This window comes from Lissotriton vulgaris, chromosome 10 (assembly GCF_964263255.1).
Source record: "Lissotriton vulgaris chromosome 10, aLisVul1.2, whole genome shotgun sequence".
Classification (NCBI taxonomy): Eukaryota; Metazoa; Chordata; class Amphibia; order Caudata; family Salamandridae; genus Lissotriton; species Lissotriton vulgaris.
The window spans coordinates 177,579,894-177,607,614 of NC_141698.1; the positions used below are offsets into that span (position 1 = coordinate 177,579,894).

The 27,721-nt window shown below is 47.8% G+C and overlaps 1 protein-coding gene across 1 annotated transcript in view; it reads right to left on the reverse strand.

Annotated features, from left to right (window-relative positions):
• The window catches only part of MYO15A (myosin XVA), a 1,716,372-nt gene that overhangs the window by 1,503,703 nt on the left and 184,948 nt on the right, over positions 1 to 27,721 (reverse strand). The window contains exons 11-12 of the mRNA XM_086939741.1: positions 24,838 to 24,901; positions 24,172 to 24,285 (exon numbers count right to left, since the gene is read on the reverse strand). Coding sequence (XP_086795867.1) covers positions 24,172 to 24,285; positions 24,838 to 24,901 — 178 coding nt within the window. The remainder of the gene's footprint in view (positions 1 to 24,171; positions 24,286 to 24,837; positions 24,902 to 27,721) is intronic.

The following is a 27,721-nucleotide window of genomic DNA, read 5'->3' on the forward strand; positions in this document are numbered from 1 at the left end:
TCCACCTCAGTTATGCGCTCCTCATGCACATCCATCTTTTGGACTATCCCATCCATCCTGGATGAAAGTCTGTCTACTTTGTCAACTACCGTTGCAAAGCCCTGGCGCATCTCCTGCAGCATGGTGGCGATATCTGGGGCCGGCGGGGTCGATGTGGAGGCCTCCGTGACCGGGCTCCGGGGCGGCACCGCGTCCCCCGTATGCCGCGTCGCCTTCTTCTGTGACGCGGGCTCAAACTGCAGCCTAGGCTGGCGACTGTCCGGCTTCCCCATGCCAGTAATGTGAGATATGAAGCTTCAGCGTCCAGGCGCTATCCGCACTGCAGCTGGAGCGAGGCAAATGAAGGGGACAGTACCCCCGCCCCACAAAAAAAAATGTAGTGGTGTCCTCGCTGTAAACAAGGCGCTAGGCAGCGTGGGAAGCGCGGCGAATGTCTGCAGGGCTGCACAATATGAGATATAACATAGTCCGGATGGATACCAGTCACCTGGGGAAAAGTGCGAGAACACCAGCCAAATATGCAGCGCCTCGAGGTCTCAGCCGGTAGCACTAAATCGTCGGAGACTCCAGCACACTAGTGCCGCGGCAGAGGTCAAGCGTGAGGCTATGTGTGGTAGTGGTATGGCCAGGCCGCCGGGAGTCTCGGGCCCTCTGCAGGGGAGCGCCACCAGTCCAATATGGCGCTTGTAGGTCGTGCCTGTCACAGCATCGGCGGGGCCCGCAGCAGGGTGAAGCCAGCGGGGGCACCGCACCTTCTCAGCCCCATCGCCACAAGCAAAGCGTACCGCACGTACCTTTGTATTCTGTCCCAGATGCGGGCCCCACCGCCAATACCGGCCGCCGCCCTCCAAGGTCCGGAGGCCCACTTGCCTCGTGGTAAGCCTCGGGCTTGCGCAGGTCCAGGAGCCGAATGCAGGCTCCGGCTCGGCAACGCTCTCGTCGGCCGGGGGTTCCGCAGGTCACAACCCCGGAGTCCAAGGGGGCACAGGCACCAAAGTCGCACCGAGTGTGCGGTGACCTCAGCCGCCCCTCCGTGGGGATTTTCGGGCGGGTGTGAGCAGGGAAAGGAGGATAAAAAGCGGATATCTATGCCAGGCTGCTGGAGCCTCACGCAAGTGCGGCCATTCAGCAAGTGCGCCCTCTAGCGCCCCGCGCCAGAGAGTTTGTGTTTTGACAAGGATGCGTTCATGAAGGTCTGTATAGTAATGTAAGAGAAGCGAGAGTGTGTACGTGGATGTCTACGTAGAACCACAAGTTCCAGAATCCAGCCAAATATATTGATGGCTCACAATTGTAAACTGGTGCTGCACAAGACCTTCAGCGCGTTCCTTCAAACTGGCTGCGTATAGAGAAGGGGAATTAGGGCACGGGACAAGCTGTAGGGAGGAGTCACAGTTTTCTGTGCACTTTTTTTGACCTGTCACTATAAGGACATTTACCTGTTATTGGCATGGCACATCCCATCGTAATCATAATGCTAAGGAGAAAAGCGCCTATAGCGGGCAACGTGCCATGTTGGCAGAACTATGTGTAACGCTATATATATTGCGATTAGTATCGCCTGCGTTTTGTATTGGCTGGGAAGGAGGGGTAAGCACATCTAGATGTTTGCAAGATGGGGAGAAAGTTGTACATGGGATGCATGTGTAAGAAACGATTTTCTTGACAATTACCGATGCAGATGACTCGTGGAACAGTGCGGGTATTACATTATTTCAGCTCTATGAGGGGCGCCTGTCGGCATGCTGTCATAATGACTTTCTTTGTTTCTCCATTGTAAGCCGGCTGCACTGCTACTAAATTATTACAGGAACCACGTATATCTTATTTGTTTCTGCTCTGTGTGTGTGCTTCTGGTGTCTGTTCACTTCGACTGAGTTTTCAATAGACTTGTGCAAAAGGTTTAAATAAACTGTGCGCGCCTTTTCTCTTGGTGACTTCTTCTCAGGTCTCAAACATTTTAAACAGCCTTTTAAGGACATCTTCAGGAGCCTGCGATCGATTCCTTTTCGTAGCGTGGGCGTGGCTGCTGGTAGAATCGAAATGTTGACTTGGGTTGTTTTTCAAAGAGGCCGGGACAGTATATGCATCCATGAACTGCTGGGCGCTATTTAATATTTTCGTGTGTTATTTTCTTTCGTTACATCCAATGTAGCTCCTACAGACGTTTACCCTGTTTTTTTTTTGGGGGGGGGGTGGGGGGGGCATTAGGAGGAAGTGGAGAGGTTCAAGGCTTGCAGATATGTGTTGATCGTATTATTTGGGTACAAAGCCCAGGTACCGGCCGCACAGTTAAAATATTTTAGTGCATACCTATTCATTTTCATTTATGGTTTTATTTTAGATTTGTTTTTATTTATTCTCAAACCTTTTACTGTCTGTACACAAGATGCGTCATCTCCATGATCCTAAAATGTGCAGCCATACAGAGGTGGTTTAATAGCACATTGGTGTCTATTATTGAAGTAGAGGTGTTACAAGATAATAATATTCATCATCCTGATACGTGCACCCAATGCATCACCACCTACCTGAACTCCCATTGATTTTTTTCTTAGAACACTGTATTTTTATGATACGTTCTATAAGGACCATAGTACATTGTCTGGTGCTCTACGGATAGTTAGGATGAAGGATGCATCTGCTACAGCCTCCTGCATGACTTGGACACAGCACATGCTCCTACTGATGTGTACCTCTTGTTATGTACTTTTTAGTGTGACAGTGTAAATTATGACACACCCTTCCCCGTTAACACACAATTGGTGGCTGCCAACCTTACATTCTAGCTAGGCAGGTTTGGGCTAATAGCCAACATTTGCTACAGCTCTCCCATCGGACACGTCTATGCGTGGCCTTTCACCCTCGAGGTCCAAGTATGTCTGTCCCATTCCTTACACCGCCGCCCGCTACACCCTTCATCCCCTAGAAAAGCACATTCAACTTACTTTTTTAAAACAGTAAGTTCTAGGGCCCTTGTTCTTTTGACTGCTCCTGGGTGTGTGCTTCTGATTCTGATCCTCACCCCTCTCCCTAAAGGTTAGCAAGAGCACGTCATTTGAGGGAACAATATATCGCTTAGCAGTGCCAGTTCACAGAGGCATTTCGTGGCAGGCGCCGATAGTCTGTCTGGAAACCACCAGATCACAAGCATCTGCAATGCAATTGGTTTCGCATTTACGCAAGTTTGAGCTATTGGCATTTTAAATGACAATGCCTTTTATTTATGTTTTGGTTTTAAAAACATAAATAAAGGGCATTGTCATTTACAATACCAATAGCTCAAAGTAGCGTAAATGTGACACCTATTGCATTGTAAATGCTTGTATTATTTCTTTCTAGCCCCATATGCCATTTTCTGCCTCATGACAGCAGGGAGCAGCTCTATTATCCTCTTCACAGAGCTGTCTGAAAATGTGAAAGGCAATTCGATTTTGCTCAACCACAGGGAGAGCGGATTAGAAAAACTACAGAATATACAGAAATTGACTAGACGGGTTTGTGCTTCAAAGTACTGCTGAGGGGTCTTGTTTGAGCATGTACTTCAATTGTAATGTAGGATAAAATGATAATAACACACAATTTATTGAAGTTATATTTTTATATTTTGTGCTGCAGGAGTAGCAATTGCATCGCTTCCTAAAATGCATATTTCTTTTCTGTACTTGAGGGCAGTTGCACAATTCGTATTGGAGAATATTAAGAAGGTTCTTGTCATATCAAGTCAAATTTATATTGCTGTGACAGAATCATTTTTAAATCAGCTATTATAGTCAACCCCTTCGTGACATGCAGCCCTTATTATTTAGCTAAATTGGGGTTTCGCCTAAACCTCGTTCCCATCATCTCTCAACTGCAGGGACATGAGCAGCAATGAAATGAGCAGCTTTTTTGTCGGTCATTGTTAATGGGAGAAATAGAGTATGCTTATGTGATACATTTTCACTCTGTTGTGGAGGATCCAGATGTATGTTTACAATCTGCTCTTTTTCACCAATGTATGGTCCAAAACACACTATGGTGCCTTTTTTAAACGTTTGTCTATGTGAAACAGTATTTTTTTACCAAATACAACTGGTGTTTTGTAGCCTTGTCTAAATGGTCTAATTTTAAGTATGAATTAATACAGCCATTTTGTTTTTAGTCCAACATTTAGAGATTGTTGTCGATTTCCTAGTCACTCCTTAATGGTTGTCATATCTCTGACCTCTGGATCAGTTGCTGGGTCATTGTTGCCTTCTGTATTTGGAAAGACATTTTCATATTCATGTTAATCTGGAACTTTACCATGCAGCGAGATTTTGACAACTTAGTTTATGCAAAATTAGAGCTCAGGTTCCTGAGGCTTTCCCATCTGTGATTACAGTATCAATATTTAGACACTTTTGTAAGGAAATTCTATGGAATACAGTGAGTGCCTTTCTCTAAGTTATGTAAGTATTTATTTTGAAAAATAGGAGAGAGATGTACATTTCCTTCCTTTGCTCTAATGAGCATTTGTGATTTTTGAGATTGACAGTGTCCACAAAACCAGAGTAGTTGCTTGTCTACAGTCGAAATATTTTCACAGTCTCTCTTTAGCCCAGCAAAGGGCACAGAGATGCCACTATAGCAGAAGATTGTGTGGTATACAACTGCCAGTTAACATTCACAATAATTGGAGCACTGTAAGACCCATAGGATCGCTGAATTAGTGTCTAGTGGATGACTTGAACTTCTCTTGGGTGGGTTATGTGCTTGGTGGCATGAGTTTAGCTTGATAAACCAGATGCAAGAAGGATAATCAGTCCTGCCATTGGAGGGGTATGAAGGTGGGGTGGGTAATACCTCTGTGACAGTGTATTCTGTATAAATAGGGCTCATTCCATTTCAGGTAATTCTTGAACATTTGGTAAATTCGTTGTGTTCTCAATGTTTGATTAGGCATGTTATGAATTGAATGACTAGTGGCTGGCCTCGTTCATATATTTTTTTTTAATCAGAGTTCATTGTAGTTGATCTGAGCAATTGTACTTGATCTCAAATTGTTGGTGCTAATGTATTAAGGTTCTGAAGATAATTGCCCTAGAAGGTCTTGTGCAGGTTCTACAATCGTTCAACATCAAGGTAGTGGTTGAGTGTATATGTTAATTCAGTTAATGTATATGCTGGCCACTTGAGTCTGTATCTCTGAAACTGTTGGATGCTCAGTAATATTGCTGTAGTCAAGTCCTAAGAGGACCAGATATCTGTTAAGGTCTATGAAGGGAGCAGGATAAGTACGTTTTCAATAAGGCAAGGTAATAACGATTGATGGGAGTCATGTTAACTTTGCAGGCAGGATTAAATCAGCAAATTAGAGTAACAATTTTCTGATGTGAGTGCACTAGATCATGGACTGACCGTTTTTAGGTCTCGGCCTGCGTAGGCTGCGCTTGTGCAGTCTCTCGCTGGTGAGACATTTTGTTTTACAGTATGGGTATTGAACCCGCCCCTCTTCTCCATTGACTGGCTTCCTAAACGGAGGCCAGCCATTGGAGGAGAGGGGCATCACTCCGTTCAAGCCCGGATTTGGGGGTTGTTTTTTACGTTCTTTCTATTTTCTTTCTCTCCTCTTCCAATTGGCTGGAATTTTACATTACAGCTGGACCGCCGCCGGAAGAAGTAGAAAAGTAGAGAAGCTGCTGAGTCCTCCGGTGAGCGCTCTCTTTTCTTGCCTCTGTTCCCTGATTGTGTCCGTTTTCTGGCGTCTGCCCCCTCGTTGTTCTTGCTTTCCTGCCCCCTCGTTCTTTGTGCTTGCTCTCCTGCCCCCTCGTTCTTTGTGCTTGCTCTCCTGCCCCCTCATTCTTTGTGTTTGCTCTCCTGCCCCCTCGTTCGCTGTGCTTGCTCTCCTGCCCCCTGGCTGTGCTTGCTCCCCTGCCCCCTGTTTGTGCTTGCTCCCCTGCCCCCTGGTTGTGCTGGCTTTCCTGCCCCCTGTTCCCTCGTTGTGAGCGTTTTTTCAGGCCTCTGTTCCCTGTGTGTGTCTGTGTGTGAGTGTGTGTGTGTGTGTGTGTGGCTCTGTGTGTGTGTGTGTGTGTGGCTCTGTGTGTGTGTGTGTGTGTGTGTGTATGGCCCTGTGTGTGTGTGGCTCTGTGTGTGTGTGTGGCTCTGTGTGTGTGTGTGTGGCTCTGAGTGTGTGTGTGGCTCGGTATGTGGGGCTCTGTGTGGGTGGCTCTGTGTGTGTAGCTGTGTGTGTGTGTGGGTGGCTCTGTGTGGGTGGCTCTATGTGAATGACTCTGTGTGGGTGGCTCTGTGTGTGTGGGTGGGTGGCTTTGTGTGCGTGGCTCTGTGTGGGTGCAAATGCAATAGGTCTCGCATTTGCGAGCGATTAAGCTATTGGCATTGTAAATTACAATGCCATTTGTTTATGTTTTAAAAACAAAAAACATAAATAAAAATAATGTCATGAGCAATGCCAATAGCCCTAACTTTAAGAATGGCGAGACCATTGCATTGTAAATGCTTGTTACATCAGGCACCACATTTCTAAATGTTAAACATATTATCTCAGTTATCCACAATGAAACCATCAAAATCAAGATTGTAGAAGACCATTTCCCAAACTGGATCCGCAGCAGGGACATGAACGGAGCAGCAAAGGGTATTAGCCGATGATGTATGCTCTCTGTGGCAGCATCCGAATGCATGACCTTCAATTCCCCCCTGTATTAGCTCATACATACAGCCCTCAGTGCATGCAGTGCTCTAATAGTGGTATGGGACGCCCACAGATTGTTGTTAAACAGGGAAAGGGCCATACATAGACAGACCAACAGCCACATTCCCATGAGCCAACAAACATACAGGCACACTTACAGAGCCCAATAGTCATCTACAACCCTGGGCAGCAGATGATGAAGTGTAGCAGGAAGTACCAGTTGATGTGCATTGGGAAGCATGTAGCGATGTGCACCACGCGAGAGCAAGGGATTGTGCAGTTGGGGAGCACATGATAATTCTCACCAAGGGAGCAGAGGCTGAGGCCCAGAAAGGGAACAAAAGGTGATGAGCCCTAGGGGATCACAGAGTTATGTGTATTGAGGAACCACAGGGTGAGTGGCCTCAGGGGAGTGAAGGGTGACGCGCTCCAAGGAAGGATTGGGTAATTGCAACAGGGAGCACTAGCTCATGTTGACCATAGAAGCATTCACAGGCTTATTTACCAGCCCCTTGGGGCAAATTAGTGCTCGGAGCATCACTTTTGTGACGCTCTGGAGCCGTGAATTGGACCATCATATTTACAATCCTCCAGGGGTTTATTTACAAGGAATTGGCGTAGGTCAGAGCCGGAAGTCATTTTGTTGCACTGCCCTACAACAATTCACAAGGGCAAGAATGCACCGTATTTACAAGAAAGGGTGCATTACTGCCCTTTCTGCCTGCACTGGCGCACAATTTGTAGCCGAGCAGCAATGTAGGCACCCTTGCACCAAGGTGTAAGGGTGTCTGCGTTGTTAGCAGGATTATCTTTGTGCAGGAATGCACCTTCTTGCACATAAACCATAGCGAGAGGCATTTTTCTTCTTCAATGTGTGCTGCAGAAGGCAGCACATGTTAAAAGAGGAAAAAAATGAGGAGAAATTTAAACATTTCCCCTCGTTACGCCTGCTCTAGGGAGGCGCAAGGTTCTGGCGCTGTCCCAGGTTTACGAGATATTGTAAATCTGGGGCAACGTCAAAGTCCCTGGGTGTTGCGTGGAAACACCCTCAGCAACACCCATAGGATGCCTCTTTGAAGCAGAGTAAGGCAATGCAGCGGCTGGCGCTGCCTTGCCTTACTCATATCAACGAGGCCCTGAAGCCACGCAACGTGGCTTTTCATGGCCTAGTAAATATGGTGGTCTGATTTACGCTTCCGGAGCTTAATAAAAGGTACCTTCCGGAGGCACAAATCTAACGTGAAGGGATTGTAAATAAGCCCCTGAGTGTTTTGTAAGTTGCAAGAGCAGCTTTCTACACTCTACAGCAGGCTTCTCCAACACGATGATTACAAACTTCCAATTGCTCGCAGACTGTGTTGCAGTAGCTCGCTCTCTGGAGTTCCAAACTGTTTACATTTGGGCCTATCTGCAATGATGCACTTAGAAACACTGGGGCTTATTTACAAGCCCCTTGCGCCGCTGGTACATCACTTTTGCCCATATTAAAAGTGACGCATGGGGCTTGTAAATAAGCCCACAGTGAGCTCAGTCTGGGAGACCAGGCTGAGGGTGCAGTGGCAGGATTCATCCCACAATCTTGTTAAGTAGACAAATGTGCTGCTGCTTCCTTCAAAAAAGCTGAAAATATATACCTTAAAACACATTGGTGCGTATTCTCAAGGCGATATCACCACGTTAGCGGCACGTTTCTGCCGCTAAAGCAGCAATGTTTTTATCGCCCTATTACCAAGCTGTCGCTAACAGCTGTTAGCGACAGTTTGTAGGCAAAAATGTCAGTAATAAAGATTGCTATTTCTGTTAGTGTTAATTATATGCAGGAGAGGCATTCCCGTGCAAAAACGGCCGCAAAGCCCACTACTCCATATTCACAAGGGGATCTTTGAAGTCCTGAAGCCCAAAAAAACTGTCTCAAACTGCAGTTAGAGCCAGTTACTTAAGACCAGAAAATAGCTGGTCTTTAAAATGGGGATAACACTTGGGCCTCATCTCACCAGGTTTTGGTGCTGGACAGCGCTGCAAGCAATATTGCAGCGCTGCCCTGCGACAAAACTACAGTGCAGGAATGCGCACCATCATTAAGATAGTGTGCATTCCTGGGCCCCAGTCATGAAAAGTGTTGCAGCGCTGCGACAAGACAGCGTTGCAACACTTCTCACTACGCCCTTCTTGCGACAGCATGGATGCATTGTATTCACTGGACAGCGCTCCATGATGCAAGTAAAGACAGATACAGCAGGAATACTGACCTATCTGTCCGCGCTAAAGTCACCCATTGCTGCAGTAGTTTCACAAGCATGATGCAACTCCATTAATGCATGGGGCAAGCCTATCTCTGTGGCACTGAGTCACCCTCACGCCTGCCATCGGGTGTATGAATAAACAACTACCTCTGGAATCACGAGTGCCTAAACCACGAAGGCTAAACAATGACGAAATCCTAACCACTAAGTATTGAACCACGACATGGGGGGCGTGGCCGGACGAGCAGCGAGATGGCCGCTTAACCAGTGAGCTCCGCCGGCTGTAATTGTAATCCTGCATTAATCCTGGCTATTCCAGTCACACACACGCCAAACCAGTGCGCAACGGTGGCAGATGACCTAAGGCACAATCGACTGTGAAACCGGCACTCTGGGGCACCTAATACACCCTGAGACGGACCCCGAAACTTTGGCCGACTGCGACTCGCTGCAAGACTCAGTGAAGCTGGAGTCCTGATCGGGCACGGTGCGCTACCTGAGGACGCGGCCCCGTAGGCCTGAACAAGTGCGAAGCGCCGCATTGCGAGGCGATCCTGGACTCACACGCCTGAGGTGGGGTAAGGCTCTGGAGCAGCGGAGGTTGTCCAACATAAAATAAAACAGATATATGAGCCCACTGAACCCCCAGGCGGCCGCGGAATCTCGACTTTAAAAATCGACAACGTGTGCGGCCGCCCTCTTGGATTGGGCTTTGTCATCGAGTTTGGCTGTAAGTGCGGGACTGATTCTGCTGGTCTTGAGCCCTAGGCGGTAGCATCGGTACTCCCGCCGACTGCTGCCACATTGGGACAACGATGGTCTGATGCATTGGATGCATACTTTTGATAGTCCTCATTTGAGGTGCCGCGCGGGCTGCAGAGGTGGCAGCTGACTGTGGGGAACGCAGGCCAGCAGATGGAGGCCTGCAGAGTTGCTGTGGGGACACACTGCTAAGTGATTGATGTTGTCTGCCTGTTACTGGAGCCGGATATGCTCGCTAGGCCTGCTACACCCCGAACCCTATGAGGCCTAGTTGCTGGTTGCTGATTTTTGTGCTCCGGAGCCCCGGTGGTACATATCACATCCTGCCGCTGTGAGGGCTGTGCGGGCAGGACCCCTTGCCTGAATATCCTTAAAGTCTTGGTGTCTGCTGGCAGGAATGTAAAGGCATCACTTGTCAAGTGTGTTCCTCCCGCGATTTGCATTCCTCTAATCGGCACTACCTGTGAAATAAGATCACTTCAGATAAAGTAACCTGACGCGCTCTGTGCCATGGTGCAGCAGACAACAGACTCTTGGCAATGGGGAAGGGTGACCCTCGCCAGCCAAGGCTCACGTTTGAGCAAAAGAAACTGTCCAAACAGGCTGAGATGGATTCCGGGGCTACGGGGGGGGTCACCGCGAGAGGTCCCTCAGGACATTGATGTAACTGCACTAATGCTGGAGGTGCACTCCAGCCTGAAAAGTATAGATGCAAAGCTGGATAACATGACGGCCCAGCTAGACAATGTGAGATCCCAGGTGGCCACACACGAAACGCGCCTAGATAGCCTGGAGAACAGACACACAGAATGCTGTGAGTTTCAGCAGAGCACAAAGGCTCACATCACCATCCTGGAAAAGAAAATCGAGGCGCTCTGTGCCAAGGCTGATGACCTGGAAGCGCGCTCTAGAAGATGCAACGTTCGAATCACGGGCATTACGGAGACCACGGCAATGGGGAAAATGGAGGTTTTTGTGACCGATCTGCTGCACGAAATATTTGACCCCAACCTCTCCCCGTTCTTTACTGTGGAGCGGGCGCAAACTGCTCAATTACAAGGACAGGGATCTCATACTGCGTTTGGCAAGGGAGAAAGGGAGAATAACACACAAAGGGAACAATATATCCTTCTTTCCAGACTTCACGCCTCTGGTGCAGGCTGCGCGCAAGGAATTCTTGCCTGCCAAGAAACTGCTGCTCCAGGCGCAGGTCCCATACTCTCTCATGTACCCTGCCAAACTAAGGGTTGTGCACGATAGCACAACACGCCATTTTCTGGATGCAGGGTCCGCCTTAAAATTTGCGAAGCAAATATGCAACCCAGATCCAGGAGGAAGACTCAAGCTGGGGCCGAAGCTGAAAGCCAAATGAGCGACAATGATTGAACCCCAGGGTCCACATTGCTACTAGATAGTAGGGCTTGCATGGAATGATTTTGGAGGTTTTGTCCTTGGAATTCCGCAAATGCCACCATGCTCCTCTGTTGGTACTATAAGATGCCAAAGATATCTGGTTGTAAGGTTGTGTTATGCTTTTATCCTACTCTGTCCGTTATAGAAATAACCTAACTAATGCAGCCACCCTGTGTAAGCAGCGGTGTACGCTTGAGATGCCACGCCTCCAAGGGGTGTCTCCCACAATTACACTGTTCTATTGTTTGTGCGCCCTTGGCGTAGTAGGGGTGTTACTGACACAACCTGTTTGGGGGGTTGGTGTGGGTGGGGGGGTGGATTTGGGTAATGGGATGTTTGGTATATCGTCAATTACATGTGTATCTGCATATTTTTTGTGACTTACATATGCTCGGTGGGGGTTGGGCAGAGTATGGACACACTGGAGACCAGCACAGACAATGGGTGTGACTAAAGTCTTAACATGGAATATAAGGGGCATAAACGACATCAGGAAGTCAAGACTTAGACATGATATAGACATTTGCTTCTTGCAAGAAACACACATTAACTCCACATGCTCGCCCAAACTTAAACACTCAAGGTGGGGATCCGTATACTCGGCTATATACTCAAACTACGCAAGAGGTGTAACTATCCTTTTGCGCCGGGGTATGGACTGGAGGGAACACTCTGCATATGGTGATGCTGAAGGCAGATATGTTGTATTACATGGAGCCCTGCTCGGCAAAAACGTGATAATGGTAGCTGTATATGGTCCAAACACTGACGACCCGGAGTTTTTCAGGGAGGTATGGGCGCGGGTCAATGTCCTGGACTGTCCTACAGTTATATGGGGCGGAGACTTCAACGTGGTCATGGAAGACTCCTTAGATAGGAAGGGCACGTCCAGGCAATTACATCCTCATGCCAGCCAGGCTCTGAAAAACATAATAAACGAGGGCTCACTTATAAATATATGGAGATCCCGTAATGCGGGTGTCAGGGTGGGCACATGCATATCTGCACATCATGCGGCCTGGTCCAGACTGGACTACTGGTTGGTATCTCAAGATGTGGCCACCTGGACTGTTAAAGTTGACATTTTGGCCGGTTCCTTGTCCGATCACGCTCCCTGTCTCTTGGAGCTGGACATTCCGGGAGTCCCAAATAGAGCCTTCACCTGGCGACTCCCGCCGGATGCACTCCAGGATGCTGCCTTTACGGAGGAAATTAGGCGAGATATTGTCGAATACTTCGCCACCAACTCAGGCTCGGTTACCACTGAGGCAGTTCTCTGGGACGCCTTTAAGGTTGTTATACGTGGGCAATGCATAGCACGCAAGGCAGGGGTTTTAAAAGCTATAAGAAATTCCTTGGCGGAGGCTGAGAGGGAACTCAAGGCTCTTGAGCAATCATTTTGTGTAGACCCAACGCCTGAATTGGCATCCCAGATCAAAACTAAACTACTAGACTTTGCAGAGGAAGCACAACGTGAGCTGAAATTCCTCGGTAAACAAGCTGAAGCTCACAGATACGGGGAGGGAGACAGACCCAGTCGCACATTGGCCAGGATGATTAACACCACCCCTCCACCCACACATGTACACACGATAATAAACAATACAGGAGAAATGACAACAGGCCAGCAAGAAATATTGCAGTCCTTCACCACTTACTATTCTAAGTTATATGAGTCTACACATGCTGTATCGAAGGACGCCCTTGAGTCCTTTCTGGAATCCATAGCACTTGTATGGTTTAACAATACACACAGGCAATATATGGACCGTCCCGAGACAGAGCAGGAAATCGCCACTACCATAAAGGCTCTGCCGCTTAATAAAGTGCCAGGCCCTGATGGACTCACTGCAGCCTTCTATAAGACATATGTAGAGGAGCTCGCTCCGCGCCTGCATGCTGTCTTCGCGGAGGCACAAGAGGTGGGAGTGTTGCCAGATTCGATGAGAGAGGCCCGTATTATTACATTGCTGAAACCTGGCAAAGATGACCAGAGTATGGACTCTTACAGGCCCCTCTCATTAATTATTGTTGACGTTAAAATATACGTGAAGATAACAGCGGACCGCCTCCAGCCCTTGCTCCCGATCGTGGCCCTCCCGGACCAATCAGGGTTCATACCTGGCCGTGCTACCACTCACAACCTAAGAACGGTTTTCTCAGCACTGCATTACTTACACTCTGATACGCAAGCAGCAGTGGTGTTTCTCGACGCCACAAAAGCATTCGATTCACTTGAGTGGTCATATCTATTCACTATCCTTGAGCGTATGGTGTTCAGCCCGTTATTTGTAAATCTGATCTGCTTACTTTACACTGCCCCTAGAGCAAGGATTAGAATTAACGACATGGTGTCTGACTCATTTCCAATCTCTGGAGGCACTAGACAGGGGTGTCCACTGTCCCCGCTATTGTACGCCATTGCGATGGAACCACTTGCTGCCAGAATTCGGCAACATCATACTGCTAGAGGTATTGGATTCAGCACTCGAAGTTTACTTATCTCCTTATACACTGACGATCTCACTCTGTATGTTAACAACCCAAATAAGAACCTGAACCCATTATTGCGAGAATTTGTTAGATTTGGGGGGCTGTCTGGCGTTTCCATAAATTGGTCCAAATCAGTTATATTCCCTCTAACCGACAGCACCTCCGAGGTTCATTCTGACTACCCTCTCAGATGGGAAGCGTACAAGGTAAAATACCTGGGTATTTGGATTAGCCGTAACATCCAAGAAATCTGGAATCTGAACTTTGGCAGAGCATTGTCCTGGCTTGAGGGCAAGGTGGCGATTTGGTCTAAACTCCCCCTCTCCCTAGCAGGCAGAATTGCACTAATAAAAATGATCGTGCTGCTTAAGTTTCTCTATCTATTCACAAAATACCGATTTCACTGACACAACACTTTTTCACATGTCTACGCTCTCACTTGTTGACATTGGTTTGGGCTGGGAGTCAGGCTAGACTATCATGGGCATTGCTAACACTGCCACTTAGGCAGGGCGGCTTGGGAGCTCCAGACATGCACTTGTATTCCCTCTGCGCACAGACCCAATACCTACACTTTTGGGCTTACCCTACGCCTTATCAACCCCATGTGGCAGTGGAGATTGACATGGTTGCTCCGCTCCCCCTGAGTGTGGCCCTCTACCGCAAAACTCCCAGGCCATCGCAAGACATAGACTCAGCAAATATGCTCCGCTGGACTTGGCGTGAAATGCTAAAACGAGCTGCCATACCTCTGTTATATGCGCCTGCTATACCCCTTAAACATAATCCTTTGCTCCCCTGCCTGGAAGATGGCGGAGGCAAGGTAACCATTGCTGGGTCCACCTTGCGCATTTTTGCTGACATATACCCCGAAGGCATATTTCTGGATCTGCCAGATGCAGATGAAGACAACCCGCTGTCATTTAGAGATAAATTCACACACCACAAGCTCAAATCTGCATGTAAGGCAATGTAGGACCGGTTCCCTGGGGAGCCACCACACCTACAGGCGCTACAAAACATATTGGCTAGAGCTTCCCGAAAGAAACTTGTGTCGCGGCTATACAACTCCATGCAAGAACAATCCCCTGTAGTGGTGCCCAAGTCACAGCAACTATGGAGCAATGAGCTAGAGATGCCCCTGACTGATGAACAGTGGTCGTTCTGCTGCAGAAAAGGGGGTGGTGATGAACAGAGTGTCTGAATTAAGCAGACCACTCTTACCCAGTCCAAAGATCAGGGCTTGATCCATCACCGTTATTTATCTCACTGCACCATCCCAGCTCAGAACCTGGCTATATGCAAATCAGTCAGTCCCTGGCCCAGTGCATCATGGGAACAGGGGAGACTAAACTACAATGCCAATTCTTCACCAGAAAGGAGACAAGCTACCGGGGACCGGTTTCTGGCATTTCAGCCGTCTTCGGCCCGGCTTGCTTGAATCCTGATGGTGCAGTGAGAAAGGGACTCATGTCTGAGTATACCCTGCCACACCTATAGTGGCCAAAAACGATTCAGAAAAGGGGGTGGTGATGAACAGAGTGTCTGAATTAAGCAGACCACTCTTACCCAGTCCAAAGATCAGGGCTTGATCCATCACCGTTATTTATCTCACTGCACCATCCCAGCTCAGAACCTGGCTATATGCAAATCAGTCTGTCCCTGGCCCAGTGCATCATGGGAACAGGGCAGACTAAACTACCAAGCCAATTCTTCACCAGAAAGGAGACAAGCTACCAGGGACCGGTTTCTGGCATTTCAGCCGTCTTCGGCCCGGCTTGCTTGAATCCTGATGGTGCAGTGAGAAAGGGACTCATGTCTGATAATACCCTGCCACACCTATAGTGGCCAAAAACGATTCAGAAAAGGGGGTGGTGATGAACAGAGTGTCTGAATTAAGCAGACCACTCTTACCCAGTCCAAAGATCAGGGCTTGATCCATCACCGTTATTTATCTCACTGCACCATCCCAGCTCAGAACCTGGCTATATGCAAATCAGTCTGTCCCTGGCCCAGTGCATCATGGGAACAGGGCAGACTAAACTACCAAGCCAATTCTTCACCAGAAAGGAGACAAGCTGCCGGGGACCGGTTTCTGGCATTTCAGCCGTCTTCGGCCCGGCTTGCTTGAATCCTGATGGTGCAGTGAGAAAGGGACTCATGTCTGAGTATACCCTGCCACACCTATAGTGGCCAAAAACGATTCAGAAAAGGGGGTGGTGATGAACAGAGTGTCTGAATTAAGCAGACCACTCTTACCCAGTCCAAAGATCAGGGCTTGATCCATCACCGATATTTATCTCACTGCGCCATCCCAGCTCAGAACCTGGCTATATGCAAATCAGTCTGTCCCTGGCCCAGTGCATCATGGGAACAGGGCAGACTAAACTACCAAGCCAATTCTTCACCAGAAAGGAGACAAGCTACCGGGGACCGGTTTCTGGCATTTCAGCCGTCTTCGGCCCGGCTTGCTTGAATCCTGATGGTGCAGTGAGAAAGGGACTCATGTCTGAGTATACCCTGCCACACCTATAGTGACCAAAAACGATTCAGAAAAGGGGGTGGTGATGAACAGAGTGTCTGAATTAAGCAGACCACTCTTACCCAGTCCAAAGATCAGGGCTTGATCCATCACCGTTATTTATCTCACTGCACCATCCCAGCTCAGAACCTGGCTATATGCAAATCAGTCTGTCCCTGGCCCAGTGCATCATGGGAACAGGGCAGACTAAACTACCAAGCCAATTCTTCACCAAAAAGGAGACAGGCTACCGGGGACCGGTTTCTGGCATTTCAGCCGTCTTCGGCCCGGCTTGCTTGAATCCTGATGGTGCAGTGAGAAAGGGACTCATGTCTGAGTATACCCTGCCACACCTATAGTGGCCAAAAAACGATTCAGAAAAGGGGGTGGTGATGAACAGAGTGTCTGAATTAAGCAGACCACTCTTACCCAGTCCAAAGATCAGGGCTTGATTCATCACCGTTATTTATCTCACTGCGCCATCCCAGCTCAGAATCTGGCTATATGCAAATCAGTCTGTCCCTGGCCCAGTGCATCATGGGAACAGGGCAGACTAAACTACCAAGCCAATTCTTCACCAGAAAGGAGACAAGCTACCGGGGACTGGTTTCTGGCATTTCAGCCGTCTTCGGCCCGGCTTGCTTGAATCCTGATGGTGCAGTGAGAAAGGGACTCATGTCTGAGTATACCCTGCCACACCTATAGTGACCAAAAACGATTCAGAAAAGGGGGTGGTGATGAACAGAGTGTCTGAATTAAGCAGACCACTCTTACCCAGTCCAAAGATCAGGGCTTGATCCATCACCGTTATTTATCTCACTGCACCATCCCAGCTCAGAACCTGGCTATATGCAAATCAGTCTGTCCCTGGCCCAGTGCATCATGGGAACAGGGCAGACTAAACTACCAAGCCAATTCTTCACCAGAAAGGAGACAGGCTACCGGGGACTGGTTTCTGGCATTTCAGCCGTCTTCGGCCCGGCTTGCTTGAATCCTGATGGTGCAGTGAGAAAGGGACTCATGTCTGAGTATACCCTGCCACACCTATAGTGGCCAAAAACGATTCAGAAAAGGGGGTGGTGATGAACAGAGTGTCTGAATTAAGCAGACCACTCTTACCCAGTCCAAAGATCAGGGCTTGATCCATCACCGTTATTTATCTCACTGCACCATCCCAGCTCAGAACCTGGCTATATGCAAATCAGTCTGTCCCTGGCCCAGTGCATCATGGGAACAGGGCAGACTAAACTACCAAGCCAATTCTTCACCAGAAAGGAGACAAGCTACCGGGGACTGGTTTCTGGCATTTCAGCCGTCTTCGGCCCGGATTGCTTGAATCCTGATGGTGCAGTGAGAAAGGGACTCATGTCTGAGTATACCCTGCCACACCTATAGTGGCCAAAAACGATTCAGAAAAGGGGGTGGTGATGAACAGAGTGTCTGAATTAAGCAGACCACTCTTACCCAGTCCAAAGATCAGGGCTTGATCCATCACCGTTATTTATCTCACTGCACCATCCCAGCTCAGAACCTGGCTATATGCAAATCAGTCTGTCCCTGGCCCTCTGAATCGTTTTGTCCACCATAAGCGTGGAAGGGTATACTCAGATGTGAGTCCCTTGCTCATTGCACCATCAGGATTCAAGCAAGCCGGGCCGAAGACGGCTGTAATGCCAGAAGCCGGTCCCCGGAAGCTTGTTTCCTTCCCAGTATAAGAATTGGCTTGGTAGTTTGGTCTGCCCTGTTCCCATCATGCACTGGGCCAGGGACAGACGAATTTGCATATAGCCAAGTTCTGAGCTGGGATGGTGCAGTGAGCTAAAAAACGGTGATGGATTAAGCCCTGATCTGTTGACTGGGTATGAGCGTTCTGTTTAATTCAGATACTCTGTCCATCACCACCCCCCTTTTCTGAATCGTTTTGTCCACCATAAGCGTGGAAGGGTATACTCAGATGTGAGTCCCTTGCTCATTGCACCATCAGGATTCAAGCAAGCCGGGCCGAAGACGGCTGTAATGCCAGAAACCGGTCCCCGGAAGCTTGTTTCCTTCCCAGTATAAGAATTGGCTTGGTAGTTTGGTCTGCCCTGTTCCCATGATGCACTGGGCCAGGGACAGACTAATTTGCATATAGCCAGGTTCTGAGCTGGGATGGTGCAGTGAGCTAAAAAACGGTGATGGATTAAGCCCTGATCTGTTGACTGGGTATGAGTGTTCTGTTTAATTCAGATACTCTGTCCATCACCACCCCCCTTTTCTGAATCGTTTTGTCCACCATAAGCATGGAAGGGTATACTCAGATGTGAGTCCCTTGCTCATTGCACCATCAGGATTCAAGCAAGCCGGGCCGAAGACGGCTGTAATGCCAGAAACCGGTCCCCGGAAGCTTGTTTCCTTCCCAGTATAAGAATTGGCTTGGTAGTTTGGTCTGCCCTGTTTCCATGATGCACTGGGCCAGGGACAGACTAATTTGCATATAGCCAGGTTCTGAGCTGGGATGGTGCAGTGATCTAAAAAACGGTGATGGATTAAGCCCTGATCTGTTGACTGGGTATGAGTGTTCTGTTTAATTCAGATACTCTGTCCATCACCACCCCCCTTTTCTGAATCGTCGTTCTGCTGCAGGCAGCTCTTGGAACTCTCCCCAAATTACAAACTCCGACTTATACACTTCAAGTTCCTCCATAGATTCTACCGTACCCCGCTATCTCTCCATCGCATGGGCATTAGGGACGATGATAGATGTTGGAAATGTGGAGAGGAGGGTGCTTCCTTTTTGCACGTGGCGTGGTAATGTCCGGCTCTATTTGATTACTGGTCTGAAATTTTTGTTGCTATCAATCAAATCCTGAACAGAGTGGATGCCCCATCACCACTCCTAGGCATTTTGGGTTGGGTTGAAAACACTGAGCCCAAGAGTCGGAAGCTACATGCATTGTTGCTGCTGTATGCCAAGAGGCGTGTGGCCATGAACTGGGGGCGTAAAACCAAGCCCAAATTTAATGACTGGCTGACAGATGTTACATATGGTCACACCCAACTGGGAACCTATTGGGACCCAATGCCAACTACTTCACGTCCTAGAGACATTTGGGAGCCATTCTTGCAGTGGTCGCGCGACAGATCGGTCTCCCCAATGGCTACACCTGTGGACCCGACTGCGTGATCCTGTACTGATGTTGTGTTTCAGCTTAAACTTTGCTTGCATGAATATGTCATATTGCAAACTGTGTAGCTGTCAAGACGTAGAGAGCCCAGGGGAGCTTTAATTCCCGCCCCGGCGAGTAACAAATTGTGGAAGGTATGGTCGCCCACTTGTCTTTGTATGTAGTGATATATGTTTGTCCGGATGCCGCTTATTGACCCCATTGAGCATGTTTACTCATCATACTTTTGTTACTTAAATGCTGTGATGACCGATTTGATATATAATTATACTGACGTACACCTGTTTTTTCTGGTTAGTTATGGAATAATAAAATTGTATCCTTTGGTAATGTGCAGCAGCAATGTCATACCAATTGCCTCATCTGATGTACACGAGTTATTACCATATGTAAATGCTGCGATTTTACTATGCAATTTCTAATAAATACAATTAAAAAAAAAAAGTATTGAACCACGACTTACTGAACCACGAAAACAATTCTATTGACATAAAAAACGAATCTTGAAGCAGGAATCTTATTAATCTCCAGACTTGAATAAAGAAAAATGTTGCTGGTTTTGACGTTTGATTACGGAAAACCTATTTTCACTTTGTGAACTTGGCCAAGCTGTTTTAGGATGGTTTCTTCGAACATGAAAATACTTGTGGCGGAAGCACTCCTAGAACTGCAGAAAAGAGAAAAGAATGGAGGAAACCCGCGAAAAGCGGAATCCTAGTGATGTAAAAGAACCTGCTAGAATCAGATAAAGAATGAGAAAGTGAGGGGTGCCTGAATGTCGGCTCTGTTGGAGATACATCGGTGGTGGTTGCGCACTGCTGTGTCATTGTTTGGAAGCATTGGTGGAGTGTTGGTGCGGAGGGAGTTGACGAGACATTATTCAGTGGCCTTGATCCAGCTGCAAGGGGGTGCAATTGTGGAGGTGGCGTCCGGTGGGCAGGCGGGTGCAATGATGCAGATGGCGATGTCCTGTCCGGAGCAGAGGTTGGTCGTGGCAGGCGAGGTGGTGTCCAGGGTTGATTGCGAGGAGGGTGCTGGCGTCGTAGCAGTGGAGTGTCCAAGAGGAAGGCAATTGTTGCTGAGCACAGTCCAGGGGCAGACGGACACACCCGGCATAGCCTATGGGTTGCCTTGGGCATGGGAGACGACCATTACAACACAGGCAGTACATCGTTAACAACGCAACTCTGACAATGCAGGTGCCTTTAAATCGCATTTGATTACAGCACATTGTGAGGTCAGTATTGGGGTAATTTAACATTTTTCGGGTGGGTATGGGTTTCAGATGTAAAATATGAAAATTTGGGTGTGTTTCGGGATAAAATATGAAAATTGGGGTGTGTTTTGGAGTAAAATATGGAAATTGGGGTATGCATTTGGATCAAATTAGATTTTTAGGTGTTTTCCAGGGTTCACGTTGGGTTTGGGGTGCAGAGGTTAGTTTTAGGTTTCACTCACTGAAGTGGGAATAGTGATGTTAATGTCTCCGCTTTGCAACACCTATTCTACTGTTGCAATGTGCCTAGTATTAGTATGCATTGGAATGGAATGCGATGTTATTGCATGCATCACAACCATGTAGGTGCCTTTGGCACACAAGTGATGTGCCCGCTCTGCATGGGCGCACAGCAGCGACCAATGAGAAGTGCTGGGGGGGTGCTGGACAGCTGTGAGGTGGTAAACGCTGGAAAGAACACTGGATGTGGCATGGATGCTGGGATGCGTGTGTGAGCGGGTGTTGTAAATATTTTAATAAGGGAAGTCTTACCTCGAAGCCGGGTCCTGTGTCTTTGTTGCTCCTACGCTCCTGAGTCTGCTTCCAGGAACAGGAAGTAGGCAGCCAGGCTCCATCCCCTGAGCCAATCACAATGCTGCAATGTGGTGGTGGCATTGGTAATTGGCAAAGGGACAAGGCATGCAGCCAGGGGCTGAAGGGGTGGGCATGTTCTCCATGCAGACTGTAATACAGCCTGCATTACGAACAGGGAAAAGAGCATGACTGCTTTAGGCGGCCTGAGAGGGCCGACCAAACAGTCATTGCTCACTTGAGTGGGCGTGCCAATCTGCTCATGCCTTGCCCCGTGCTTGGAGCAGTTCTAAAGACCCTCCCACCCGCAAAAGAAACACAGCACGGTTACATCAGTAAGTTATCATTATGTGATGATTGTTCCTCCTCTGCACTGCTTGAAAGCAGTAGGGCGACGCTCTTCTGCCATATCGGATGAGCCGCCATTGGGGGTGCATCATCTATGTGTGCTATGCCTGGGGGACTCGACCCCCAGGAGTCCTGCGCTACAAGTCCTATCTTCTCCTTACCTGGACATTGACATGGTGGTGCAATCCGCTGCACTTTCTCCAAAAATGTGACTCAGCCAGGTGAGATTTCACAAGCCTGGATATAGCAGTCGCCACCAAGTCCGCTGGTGAACCTCCTGATGCAGTTGATGCAGCAGGGCCCCGTGAGGCCTGAAGTTGCAGTGCTCCCGCCACACAAGATCGGCGCAGCTCAGGGGCCTCACCCTCCACAGCGTCCGGCCAGCCCAACATCATCCGGCCTGTGATGCTGAAGGGCGGCATCCACCATTGGTAATCCCCTTCGTGCACCCCGGTGTAGTGGTGGATAGTAGTATGCTATGTAGACCTCCCTACATTGGGGCGCAGGAGCGCCTCTACTATTAACAGCTCCAAGGTGCACAAGACGGTCTTCTCACACAGGTCAGCAACGTGTCTCCATGCGACCTGCCAGACTTCACCACCAGGTATGGCCGTTCGTCGCGCCTCAATGTCTACCACAACGGCTCATCAACTCCACAGCTTCTCTGCATCCCACTCCAGGCTCCAGACACAGGTCCAGTGATGCATCCAGGCTCCAGACGCAGGTCCAGCCAGGCATCCAGACACAGGTCCAGCAAGGCATCCAGGCTCCAGACGCAGGTCCAGCGAGGCATCCGGCTCCAAGTGCAGGTCCATAAAGGCATCCAGGCTCCAGACGCAGGTCCAGCAAGGCATCCTGGCTCTCATCCTGGTCATCCTGGATGTTGAGTGGTTTGCAGGGGTTTTTGATGTGGGCAGCACTTGGCCCAGCCTGCTCCATTCTGCATTTTTTTTGTTTTTTATACCTATTTTCTATTGGATGTTAGGCTATTTTTTGCATTAGAGACAAAAAAACCTCATCTTGGGCTTGCTACGTAAGTTTTTTTGCCGCTCATGGGCCTATCTGTAGTTTCCACCTGCTAACACCGGATTTCCTATCGCCTTCCCGCTGATGTTAGCAGCAGTTTTGTCCCCTGAAACTATCGCCTGTTAGCGGCGTGTTGTGAATACGCCGCTAAACAGTGATAATTTCACGGGGTACACAGCGATAAGAAAACGCAAGCTAACTGCGGTTAGCGATAGTTTTCATCGATTGTTGAGTATATCCCCCATTGTTTGTAAACCTCTCTGACAACTACCCTGAAAAGGTTATGCTACAATTACTTCAGAGTCATTGACAGCATCATTACATTTAAATGTCTTTCTTCCTTTCATTTCTTTCTTGCTCTTTCTTTTCCTTTCATTTTTACCTTTCTTTCCCTTTCCCCTTTCTTTTCCTTTCTTTCTTTCTTTTTTTGTTTCTTACTTTGTTTCTTTTCATTTTCTTTCTGGTTCTTTCTTTTCTTCTTTCTATCTTACCACTCTTCCTTCATTCATTGCTTTTTTATCTCTTGCTTCTTGCTTTTCTTCTATCTTTGTTTTTCCTCTATTTGTTTCTTTCTTGCGTTCTCAATTTCTCTTTTTCTTTCTTTGCTTCTTTTGTTCTCTTCTGCATTCTTTCTTAACTTTCTGTCACTTCTTTCCTATCCTTGTCGCTTTTTTCTGTCCTCTTCTTCTTACCTTTCATTCTCTCCTTACTTTTTCATTTGCAGTTATCTCACCTTCTTCTATTCTCCTCTTTAGTCGTTCTTTCCGTTTAACCCTCTGCTTTACTTCTACTTCCCTTCCTTTCTCTCAGTCTCTCCTTAAAGTATTTTCTTCCCTTAGCTCATCCTCTCCTTTATTCCTTCTTTCCCTTCCTTCTCTTCTCTTCTGTTCCTTTCTTTTGCTTTTATTTTCTTTCATTGTCAGAGTTCCTGGACTTCGCAAAATGTGAAGTTAAACCTGCTGGGCCATTGATGCAAGGCAAGAGTTCCTGTCATAGGATATCCCATGAGTGGGACATCCTTAAAAAGAAATTTTTGTGGAGACGCTGTTAGACCACTTCAGCCTGTGCATTCATGAATTTCAAAGAGTGGAGGGTGGAGAAGACAGTGTAGGGGTGCTGGGGAAGTCCGCAGGAGGCGAAACCTCAAGGGGGAAGCCTGCAGCAGGGGGCATCTCAGGTGCTGGGGCGGTGGTGGGTCACCAAAGTCCTCAGTCCCATACTTTAATTCCCCTGCCACCGGCTTGAGGAGGGGGCTCGGGAGTTTGTCCGTGGGAGAGGCATGCTGCAGAGGAAAGGGGCCTAGTGCAGAGTAGTAGCAACAACTTACCAGCTGCCCCTGAGCACTTTTTCTGCAGTTGGCAGTTTCCAACTTTTTAGAAGGGCCACTAAAGCTACCTCTTATTTTACACTTTGCAAGTTATGTTATCTACAAGAGCAGGCTACAGAGAGAATTGCTCCGCAAGTGGGTAGATCAGGGAAAATCTCAAGGCTGTATTCTTGGTTGACTGAAACTCTCAGCGGGTTAGAATGTTGAAAGTGAAAGTCAGCATGTCTTCCACTTTATATGGCTCCATTGATTAATTTACAAAAAGAGAAAAATAGTAAACAAAGCACCATTAGTGAGTGACACAATGTTCTTGCCTTAGAATGTTTCACTGATCCCAAAACACCCCCTTGAACCTGACCTCCTTGGCTCTGTGGTAAAGCAAACACACCTGGTTCAGGTAGTAGTACGTTTCCGCATCCTGGAGGTAGAACATTTGTTTCTGCTGCGAAGGAAGGCCCGCCAGCATCTCGTAGAATATATGGTAGTTTCTCTCATTTTTGGCCTGCAGTGACAATCAAAGTTATGTTATTTGTTGCATGATTTTCCAACCCTGCTGTTATTTTCCAGGGGCAGCTTGTGGCTTCTAAAGAGTTGGAATGAATGGCTCTTCCAGATGTACTTCCCACAAATGATATACAAGTCTACTCCTGGAGTGCAGAAAGAGCTGACGGCATGTGGGGCAGGCGCTGAATGCCCCCACTCTGCTCTGTCTAAGCCCCTGAACTTGGGGACACAAATAAAACAGGATAATGGGAGCCATTTCAATATGGTTGCCAATGGGAACGCGCCTATTTATGATGGGAGCTTGTGTGGGTGGGTTGCTAATTGCTATCCACTCATTGAGCGGCCCTGTTTCTGAATGTATACATTATAGGCAGTGCATGAAACCCAAGATACCAGGTGGCAATGCTAGCCAAGACAACCCACACTGCTACAAGGCCACAACAATGGGAGGAAGGGGTACCAATGGGCAGTCACCGAGCAAAACAAATGTGGCTCTCACTTTTATTCACTGGTCATAGAGAACGAGGGAGAAAAGAACCTAAAACCTTACCTGAAAGACGATTCTTGATTTTTCAAGAAGGTATTGTGAGGTTATGGCACCGCAAATCACACCCCTAGGAAAGAGGCACAAGTTTAGGAAGAAACTCCTCAGACTGTCATGCCAAACTCTGCAGCGCCACAATAGACATACATGCTAGTACTGGAAGATAGGCTAAGGCACAGACAAAAAGACAGGTGAGCAGTGAGGACAATATAGGCTAAAAATAACACTATTGCTGTCAGAGACGGCAATGTAATGGAATTCATATAGGGCTTTCAAATCTCTTGGCAGTGCTTTAAATGGATGCACTTTGCCAATGGGAGTCTACCCATGCTCCTCCGTTAGCAATGCCTGTCCATTTGCAGCATTGCTGTTGCAGATCTTCATATGCTGGCTCAGATTGCAACGCTGCTACAGACGGTTGTGGCCCACACACAGTCCATCATGATAAACATTTGAAGGCTCAGCAGAAAACTTGTCAGATGTTTTTACGAGACCTGGCGTAAAAACGTAATGAGGGGCCCATGAGATACTTGTCACTTTGGGCCAGATTTTCAGAACAGTCAAGGATTGCAGCGCTACAGCCGCAATTCTGTGCTGCATTGCATGACAGGAAGGGAGCAGGAGAGCGATTTATCTACAGAGCTATGACTCTCGCCTACCCTCCCCCTAGCGCCGCCGCTGATTTTAGCTGCCCTGCACCAGGCACACACCTTAGCGCCATAGTGCCTGGGTGTGTATGTGTGTGAGTCTACCCAAGGATAATAATTCAATAGAAATATATCTGAACATTCATTAAACAGCTGACGATAACATGTATCCTAAATGTGCATGTTATCGTCAGCTGTTTAATGAATGTACAGATATATACATATGTTTCATTGTTTTATACTCTATACTAAGTTTCTGAATAAATACATTATGAGTTTCTATTGAATTATTATCCTTGGGTTTGTGCACTTCTGTTCAAAGTTATTTGGTCCACATCTTAAGCTGTTTCATATAGAGTTGTTTACATACAAAATACTGTGCTTAGACACACTTTAAAACTTTTCCTACTTTGTATGTGTGCTGCACAGTGCAGCACACATGCAAAGTAGGAAAGGAAATGAGAAATAAAAAATTTCTCTTTTTAACGCCTCTTTTCAATTGGCGTCAACTTTTGGCACTAAACCCCGCCTACTACTCTTTGTGGATAGGGTTTTTTCGTCAAAAGGCATGGATGGTTGCATGAGAATGCCCATGTACTGCCCTCTTGGTGCTAAGTAATGCAAAGCAGTGCTTAGTGCGCCTTTAAATTACTTTTAGGGTACTTTCCGGTGCAAAACGGGCCTCATTTACAATATTTTGACACACAGCAGTTCAGCAAGCTTTCCTGCTACGCTGTCGTGCATCAAAAGAAAAGAGCATGAATGCGCTGTGTCTTCAAGATAAGGCACATTCCTGTCCTTTTTCCCCTGAGCTGGCGCACAATAGGCTGTCATGCGCCAATGCAGGCACCCTTGCGCCATGGTGCAAGGGTGTCTGTATTGTAGGGACGATTGTTTTTGTACAGGAGAGATGCAGTTTCCCCTTTCTATGTGTACTGCAGAATGAAGCACACATAGAAAAAGGAAAAACGAGGGGAAATAAAGGTATTTCTCCTCGTTGAGCCTACCTTACACCTCCCCTAGGGAGGCATAGGGATCTGATGCATTCAAAGGTTTATGAAACCTTATAAATCTGGGAATGCATCAGGTTCTATGGACGTCGAGTGGGAACACCCACAGCAACACCCATGGAAAGCCCTTTGTACGCAGAGTATTGCGTATAAGGGGGACCTATTTACAAGGCCATGAAAAGCCACACAGGGTGGCTTTACATGGCTTTGTAAATATGGGCCAGCACACTGCGTCACCGGTGCGTCAACAAAAAGGTACACATTGGCGGCACAATGGGCTTGTAAATAGGTCCCTACAAGTTTTGCACTGGAATGTAAATTAGGAAAAACATTTTGTGCTGGTTAGCGTCATTTTTATGATGCTAACCCAGTGCAAAATGTTTTAAATTTACCCCTTTCTGTTTATGCTAGATGCAATAAGCACTACTTTCGAGGTACCCACTATGATAAAAATCAAATATCGTAGTCTTTACTGAGGGTGATAATTATCAACATTGGCAAGTTGTTGAGGAATGAAATGTGTATTTAGGTGCTTACAAAGGAAATTTTCCCAGAGTAAATATCGGAACATTTGACCTATATTTAGCACAAAATTCATAATTCCGATGGGTGCGGTAACTGGATTTACCGCACATTTCGGAATTTATTGGCTCAGTCATTATAAAAACGAAGTCTTAAAATAAATGTAATCCAGGGAAACAGAAAACGTGGCTCCTGGTGCCACTGGCATGACCCCCAAAGTGTTTGTGTGTGTGTAAAGTGGGGGGGGAGCTGGCCATATTTCCCTCAGCCTTTGTGTCAGCCCTGTCCAGGAGGTCCTACCGCAATCCTGTCTTCGACCCTATGAACGCTTTCTTGAAAGACATCTGTCACAGTGTGCTCAAGTTACAAAGGGATTCATTGACATTTCCTGGAACCTTGGGGGTCATTAGGATGGCGGACGGACCTGCGTCTGTCCGCCACCCCTGAGGAAGAGGGACCGTCCGCATGGGCAACAGCGGTCCCTCCCTGCAAATTAGGATGTGACCGCCACCCTGGCGGTCACATCCTCTACATTTAACATTGCGGCGGATGCTGCTTCAAGCAGCACCCGCCGCAAGGTTAAAAAGTGCATGTTTACCTTTGCATGCACGAAGCGGCAGGCAACACGTGGTGCCTGCCGCTTCATGCACGCAAAGGCAGGGGGTACCATAGGTACCCCCCATGTGCACCCCTCACCCCCCTTCACCCCTG